Source organism: Aedes aegypti, chromosome 3 (genome assembly GCF_002204515.2).
Source record: "Aedes aegypti strain LVP_AGWG chromosome 3, AaegL5.0 Primary Assembly, whole genome shotgun sequence".
Taxonomy (NCBI): Eukaryota; Metazoa; Arthropoda; class Insecta; order Diptera; family Culicidae; genus Aedes; species Aedes aegypti.
Genome location: NC_035109.1, coordinates 172,616,079 through 172,624,703, shown reverse-complemented (window position 1 = coordinate 172,624,703; position 8,625 = coordinate 172,616,079). Strand labels below are relative to the sequence as shown.

The window sequence follows — 8,625 nt, the reverse complement described above, 5'->3', positions numbered from 1 at the left end:
GACACACGAATTCGGCAACGGATTTTTTCCGTGTGGAGCTATCACAGAGCACTCTCGAACAAAACGCATGCAAATCGAATAAAAGTAAAACATAACTCTACTAATATCTGAATAAAAAGAAAACACTTTTATTACTTTGAAAAATATATTCCCTCAAAACATTTGCACGAGGCATCCGCCGAATCTAATATTCATAAGCCGAAACGAAAAAAACAATGCGGAACGAGGTAAACGTGGCACAAACTCGCATCTATGACAGTTTCTCAATACACATAAATACTCAAACATACTCAATAAAAATAATAATTTATAATTCGCATTTATTTTCAATAAATGGTTAAGAGATGCGCTAATTTATTTTCACAGGGTAAACCATCGGTTGACGATTTTCAGCAATGAAGACTGGATTCAATCCATAATAAATTCTTACTTATTGTACATTTGTTTCAATGATAAATGTGGGTACGGGTTTGTGCTTTCACAGTTGCGAGAATTAAATTGAATATCGACTGTCCTGTCGGACTTACTTTAGCAGTCCATTGATCTCGCTCTTGGGCTTGGGAGGAGACTTCCCATTGGCTGCGCCTTTCTTGCCATAGAACATATCGGCAAACAAACCTGTGAAGACCAAAACCGTTCCCATCCATTGCCGGCTGGACAGGTTGTTTCCAAACAGCAGAACCGAGCACAGTACGGTGAAAAACTTTCGCGTAGTTGTTACCACAGAGCAAGCCAGCGCTCCGAATGATGATACCATCATGAAGATGAACAACTGGCCTAAGGCACCGGCCAGTGCCAGCGTGGCCAGATGTCCCAGCATCTGCGGGTACTTGGTGGCAAATGCGATGAACTCCATGGCCTCACCTGTGAGGAACAGCGCAGGGATGAGAAACAGTGTACTCCAACCGTTCATGGCCATCATCATATGTTGGGCAGAGGGAGAGCTATGCTGGCGCATTCGTTCCTGAAAGAAATAAGGAAATTCATGTAGATCTTAGAAAACATGGAATAGTTTATTTTAAAACATCGATTTCGGAAATTGTTATAAATACAAAGTTTAACATAATTTTCGCAAAACAAAAATACTTATGACAAATATTTATGATCAGATTATGTGTTAGTATCCTTTACTATTCTCCTGACGGTAAATGTTTTAAAACACGAATAATATTCCACCATCTCATATTCCATCTGTGATACAAGATCACTATGATAATATATACATTTATGGTGGAATTTTCTGAAATGCCATTCTTCTGCGCAGTGGCGTACACACGGTAGGAACCCTCTGAAGTACAAAAAATTCGCCGCCTTTGGTAGTCTATTTACCTTATTTAGTGGTAAATGTTATGAAAAACGTACAATATGTCCTTTTCTTTCAATTATAAAGAAGTAAGGGGTCGGGCATAAATTACGTAAGGAGTAATGGGAGGGTGGGTGTTGGTTCTGAAATTTCTTACGCGTTATACATTTTATTTTCAATTTTGTTACAAAAAAATAAATTGAGAGAATTCAACAGTCCCAAAAATTGTCATATAACATAATTAATGAACAGGTCCTAATAAAGATTGAAACGCGCAAAAATCGATCAACAAAATAATCGTATCTTTCAGTCAAAATTCATAGTACAGTAAACTCTCCCTAACTCGATATTGAAGAGACTATCGAGTTAGAGAGGTATCGACTTACAGAACACAAAACAAATACAACTGCGACCCAAGGGATCATCGAGTTAGCCATGAAAACCAACTTTTACTATGGTTTTCTAACTCGATATCGAGACACAGAATATCGAGTAAGGGAGAGTTAACTGTAAAAAAACCTTCTTTTTTTGTAGCTTAATTCATATAGGGCGCCGGTGGTTGTATTGCACCAGTAGATTGGACTATGGAATAAAACGTACATTTTTCGATAAAAACGACATGTACTATTTTTGATGGATAGATCGCTTCTAGTTTAGTCGATTTGCCAAATTTCAGCTTTTTATTGTATCAAAAAGTCATATAAATAATTAAGTTTACGCAAAAATATTGCTCCTTTGCACCAATAGTTGCCGTCGTGTTCCAGTAGTGGATCAACGGATGGAAGCAGTTTTTAAAATGGGTGTATAAAATGAAGAAAAGTCCCAGAGATGATATTTATGCTTCATTCGAAAGATATTAGTTGCTGTTCCGAGGGAAAAATGTTAAACCTATGTAAAAATTTATCATTTTGTTCAAAATTCCTTGTATCATTCACAAACGTCTACTACTGGAGCACTAGCGCAACTACTGGAACATAACCAATAGTGGCTCAAGCGATTTTATGTTAAAAAATAGTTTTATCACTCTTTTTATATTTTTCCCTTTTGGGGATGAACCTGCCTACGGTAGAAAATCCCTCAATAAAAAAAGGAAAAAAAAATATTTTTGCCATATAGTAGAGGTTGAAATCTTTCTGTTGACGCCAAAAGATCTCTGTTCAGGCTTTTCGTTGTTTTGTTATGATTTTTTATAGCTTAGATAGTCCACTAATGGCACCGGCACCCTATTCCTATTTGAAGGAAAAAATATTCGTTTATTATTTTGATTTGCCAAACCCGAACTGCCGTGCCTTCCATAAAATTTTGTACAGTGGTCTCATCGACCTTATTTACCGCCGAACGCCAGTTTGATTTAAACTGCCGCTCGTTTTCTGTGGATTTATTTGTTTTTTTTTCTCTTAAATTACATCTGATTAAGGCCAAATACCGCTCGAGAGGACGGAGTTCTGGGCTGTTGGGAAGGATGTGGTCTTTGGGTACCAAAACCATGTTGTTCACATCATACCTCTCGATTGCCTTTTTCCCATACTGACAGCTTGCCAAGTCTGGCCAGAACAGCACAAGTCTATTATGGTTGTGAACCGTTTAGGACCGATTCGTTTAACTATCAGTTAAAATTTGACAGTTCGATGGCTATTTCTCCTCCGGTAAAAAATAACCCTGTTATGGAGCATGGTTAAACTTGACAGTTGAAAAGTTATTTTGTGCTCCCGAAAATTTGAAAATAACTAACTATCTGTCAACTTTGTTCTGAAATACTATTCATCTGTGAAGATTGAAATGGGTCGACCGCGAAGTTAAATTTAACCATTCGAGAAAAAAAAATATCGAACTGTCAAGTTTTTAACTTAAAGTTAAACGAATCACAGCCTATGCTGCCTTAGGAATAATAGCAGTCACTTTTAAAGGCACTTTTAGACGTAGATCACTTGATTGATAGTTTCCGTAGTGATGAAAATGTCACTTTTTTGACCACACGTGCATATGGCATTCGAGGTATTGTTTCTGGAATATCGATAGTTTGATGGTTTTGAAAAGTTCGGCAACCTTCCTTTTTCCTGTTGCGGTATAAAATATCTGTCCCGAAAACTGCTTGAAATCCTCCGCATTCACATAAGTTTTGTGCGAGAACGTTGGATTCTTTTGAAAAGAAAACTAAAGCATAGCATAGCATAGCATAGCATAGACTGACTGTACATGTCAATGGTTGCTACTCCGTGATTGATCCGAACCGGTAAGAATTGCACTTCGATCCAAATGAATAAGGGATGGGATTTTCCGCATATTCTCGAAGTGCAATTTTAGCAGCTCTCATATTATTGATCAATAACGGCGCCGGCCAAGTCCTTACAGTCAGTTGGGAAGGGTAAGGAACGTTATTGTGTAATGATCGTTGCTTCTAAAGACCGAGAATACCTCTGCATCTCCACAATCATTACGGGACAGGTGTGGTTATTGAGGGAGGAAAAAGATCTGGGAGTCACCTTTGGTCGGTGATGCGATCCATGGATTAGGAGGGAAAATACGAAACTTAAAACTAGTGTTGCATTTTTGTATCGCAGTAAAAATATATTGAAAGAAATTATAAAAAAGTCGACATTCATAATATCGAACTATTCAAAGGTTATTTTTAATAATGACGAAGACAGAAAGGATTGTGTATTTGAAAAGTGTATGTAACAGAAATACGGGTATTGTCGACACATGTAATGACGAACCATTCAAAGCATGTTTGAAAATTAAAAAAAAAAGTTACATTGCAACCAAAAAAAAATGTCTTACGTCGACATTCATAATGTCGAACTATTCAAATGTTATTTTGACCAATGACGAAACATAATGGTATATTAAGTTTATATGAAACGCGAAAAAGTCGACACTTGTAGTGACGAACCATTCATAGCTTGTTTGAAAATAAAATAAAAGCTACTTATAGCAACGATAAAAATGAATTATCATAATCATGAAACGATCTCACCAGTACTTCATCCTCTGCTGAACACGAAGCTTTTCGCACTTGATCAACACGAACCGAACACGATTGGTCTTGACTTCGTTGCGCGTCCCACCGGAACATGCAACCGAATCAAAAGACCACGCACTATTGTCGATTTCTATTTTTCCGCACTCGAATGACGCGAACCGAACACGATTTGTTTTGATTCCGTCGCGCGTTCCATCGGAACACGCAACCAAATCGAAAGACCACGCACTCTGCTCTGGCCATCGCAAAGCACTACCCAAGCGAACGAAGCCAGCGAAAATACACTCCGAACGCGCGAAAATGAATCGGACAGCTTGAGCCTTCGCAAAGCACTTGGCAAACGAACGACGCCAGCGAAAATACACTCCGAACGCGCGAAAATGAATCGGACTGCTTGGGTCCTTGCAAAGCACTCGATTCTTTTGAAAAGAAAACTAAAGAGCAAAAAGTGAAAACTCATCATAGCAATCATTATTTATACAGTCAACTTTCAAATGCAGCATTTCAGGTTTTTTAATGAATTTTCAAAAGGAGCACATCAATTTGAAGTTGACAAATTCTTGCGCGTTCCAGACTTGATATCTACCATCAAGATCGCGTTTCTTCTTATAAAAAATACTTCAGAATTTCGTTAAGTTTAAAGTAGAGATTTTACAAATTAGAATGCTTGAATCGAAATAGATTACTCTGTTTATGGTGATGCCCAAAATTTAAATATTGTTGGTATTTTTCTAATTGTGAAACTTCAAAAATGTTTAGTTTTAGTGTATTTAAAATAGTGCTGTGCACGATGATCCTCCGATGCAGGCTTCACAAGCCAACCGAAAAAATCGTAAGTAGAAAGCATAAAATGTCAATCCCATCGGAACCATCGGCATAGACCCAGGCATCGATAACAGACTAACGATAGGAAACTCGGATCATGGAATTGTAATTCTCGCAATATTTTGAGAATTAGTCGCATTCTTTCCGACATATTGAGGGTCCGCAAGTGCAACATCGTAGCGCCGCACTTTTTGGTACATAACCGCGGATTTTAAGGTGTATTATCAAAATCAACTATATTCTGCAGTCCCTGAGAGGTAATTTTGGTTTGTACAGCGTCACCATGATTTTTAATCATATTTTGTACTGAAAAATGTCCCTTAGTTGATCCATAACTGTAGGTAGACTGTACTGTGCGCCCTGAATCTAATCAATTGTTTGCGATACTTACTTGTACGGCACCGGTCAATCCATCCATAATCAGGCTCATTATCAGCAGTAGCTGCCCCAAGCCTTCCTTCTCTAAAGGACTGGTGCTAGTTTTGCCTTCCTTGAGCATGAACAGCACCACTCCAACAACAATCAACAGCACGAACATATATTTCTGTGCAGTGTAGGACTTCCTGCCGAACATAACGCCCAACAGCATCACCGGAATTGGTTTGGCCGATTTGGCCACCACTTGCATCGGATAGGCAACCCATCTGAGGGCCATGTTCGAGCTGATCATGGCCAACAAATATGTCAAAGCACTGGACGCATAGTACACCTTAGGTGTAGTGTCTTGACTCTGTGGCTTTACCATAAGTATTGCTAAAATATGAAGAAATTACATTTTACAATTACAACTTCAATATCACCTGTTATAACTAACCCTTGGCGAAAACCCAATTGCAGATACATTGCACGCCTACCAGTGCCAGCATGAAGGTAAACCGTTCTCCTCGGGTTCCATCTTCCTGCAGTTCATCTCCATACCTGCCTCGAGTGATCTTCTCCTGGATAATGCCGAAGTAGAAATAGCACACAAAAATGCCCACGGCCGCAATGATTACTTTCTTTTTATCAGACATCCCTTCTTGGATGGGATTCGTGTCCAGTTGTTGTTGACACGCGTCACCCGTTGCAAAAAAAATCACAGAAACACTAGCCAGTCTCCAAGAGAAATCAACGAAACAGCATTCTTCGACGAACCGCTCGCTGGAACTGTGGCAAAAGTACACGTCAAGCTTCGAATGACAGATATATGTTGTGTGTACGAAAGATAGAACACAACATAAAGGAAACGTGACAGCAGTAAGTTAGCTTTCAAGAGGAATCTAACACATGTAAAACGTAGTAAAGACACGTTTTAGCTGATACTAGCGGTAACGTGGCGCCATGATGCGTTGGGAATCTGCATTAATTTTGCTTTAGCTTTTATTGAAAAAGAACCCCAACTGATTATAATTGCTTTGGAATCTTGAAATGAATTAGAAATAAATCTGAAAAAGTATCAGCATACTTTCAGCATGCCAGTGCATATATTGATACTTTTTCAGATCATTATGAACTATAAGGACTGAGATTTTCCACTTTGAAATTGCGAGCTGCAGTGTCAACAAGGCTGCCAGATCGAATGACGGGCTACTTAGCCCTTATTCGTCATCGTATCATCAATGACGAGTACAAATTTCAATGACGGCCTACTTTGCATTCAGAATGTTGCTTTTTTATTTTTATATATTTCATTTTTGAACATGCCTATCAAACGTTAGGAGCCGGATCTGATGTTCGGCACTTTTAATTCATCTCGACTGGAACGCGCGGTTTTCATGAAAACTACAGTATACTCTCCTTTACTCGATATTTTGTATCTAGATCTCAATACGATTACGATCTCTATCCTACTGTTTGGAATCTATTTTGCCAACTCTACCGGATTGAAAGAAAAATTAAAATAAAAATAGCTGAAAAGATGAACTATAGCATTCATATTCATGTAAAATTGTGTGTTTTTTTAAGGATCATGAGTTCAACATAGAATCAGACTTCTGTCAAAAAATTTTTCAGATCACAGAAGGTTTTATCAGCAATCTGCAGTGAAATCTGTAAAAATCTGTTATAAATCTCAAGAGGTTTTTGTCAAGCATATGTTAAGTTATCTTGAAATAAATTCATTCTAGAATTTATTGAAAAAATTGTCAAGAAATCCGATAAGGGATAGTCCCACAAATTCGCACTACATATTTTATTTAGAATATTCAAGGGATTTCTTCAATAATCATTTCAATAATTTGTTCTTAAAATCGTTTTTGGGGGTAACTCGAATTTCTTTTCCGAGTCCTCAGCAATATCTCTGGGTATTGTCTACCTCCCAATATTTTCCAGGAATGTATTCTTTTTATCGCAATTTTGTTGTCCTGATTTCTTGTCAGAGTAGTCTATGAACAATTTTTATAACTAAAAAAACGCAAATTTTCAGTCGAGCACTAAACACTGAAAAAGTCTGTAACACGCAGACGAAATAGGCCTATCTTGTCGAGATAAGCAACGTATTAGAGTTCAAAGGTAGTTGATCGCCTTACTAGTGTTTTTAGTATTTTCTTTCGCAAAAGTGAAGTGAAGTGTTAAAGTTCAAATAGTTTTTTTCTTAAACATACTCTAATATTTACTCCATAAGTATAGAAAAGTGTAGGGAATTACTTGAAGATTTTTTTTAGAAATTTGACCTTGAGTAGTTTCAATATTTTATCTTATTAATTTATTCAAAAGTACTGATTAGGCTTCATAAAAAATCGATCACCTTCTAACTTCTATATAAATGAAAATGGAATGGTGTTTGTATGTCACGAATAGGTTTGAGAACTGGCTATCAGATTTAGAAAATTTTCTCATAGTTAAGTTCCTCAAGTGCTCCGACGTATTCATCGGGAAAGTCGGAAGAACGAGAGTGAATGCAACTATAATTTTGTATGGGATGTTTCATGGCGGTTTTCAACAGCCTTCTTTATGGCAAGACTAAGTTTGCCGGGACAACTTGTAACTTCATAAAGTACTCCAAAATTCCCTTCAAAAGTCCGTTTTTCTCTGGAAATCCGTGATAAAATGCAAACTGCGACTAATTCAAATGTTTGTTCAGAAAAACCTTTGAGATCTCTTTCAAGAACTCTCGCAGAAATTCTTTCAAAAATTCATTTTTTGTACCTTGCTGAACTTATACAAAAAAAAAACGGAATTTCACTGAGAGCCTCTCCAAATATTGCCTTAAGCAGAGATTCGCTAAGGAATTATCCCAAGATTTGTTTAGTATAGTTTTAAGATTTTATCTTGGCAATTTCTCCAGGAATGTGCACGTTCAAAGCTTGAAGAATTATGCATAGGATTATAATTTGTTTGGAAGTTACACCAGGTATCACATAAAAAGATCCTATAATGATTCCTGCAAGAACTTCCACGGACATTTCTCTGGGATTCCATTAGAAATGTTTTCAAAAATTTTGTCAAGAAAATTATTTTAAAGGTTTCTTAACAAGTTTCTCAAAAATATCCATGGTGCATTCTGAAAATAGAAAGAGTTCTAACAGTTTACGCA

General features: G+C 37.3%; 1 protein-coding gene across 1 annotated transcript; it reads right to left on the bottom strand.

Annotated features, from left to right (window-relative positions):
• Positions 1-294: 294 nt before the first annotated feature.
• Positions 295-6,297, bottom strand: LOC5570877 (solute carrier family 35 member B1 homolog). The gene is made up of 3 exons (XM_001659346.2): positions 5,926-6,297; positions 5,503-5,864; positions 295-964 (listed from the first exon to the last, which is right to left on the bottom strand). Exons 1-3 carry the CDS (start codon positions 6,122-6,124, stop codon positions 524-526), a joined length of 1,002 nt encoding a protein of 333 aa, XP_001659396.1. The 5' UTR covers positions 6,125-6,297; the 3' UTR covers positions 295-523.
• Between the last annotated feature and the right edge of the window lie 2,328 nt (positions 6,298-8,625).

Coding starts and splice junctions, on each gene's coding strand:
- LOC5570877 (XM_001659346.2), bottom strand. CDS start 6,124: ATGTCTGATAAAAAGAAAGTAATCATTGCGGCCGTGGGCATTTTTGTG. Junction 5,865..5,925: donor CAATTGGGTTTTCGCCAAGG/GTTAGTTATAAC, acceptor TTCATATTTTAG/CAATACTTATGGTAAAGCCA. Junction 965..5,502: donor GATTGACCGGTGCCGTACAA/GTAAGTATCGCA, acceptor TATTTCTTTCAG/GAACGAATGCGCCAGCATAG.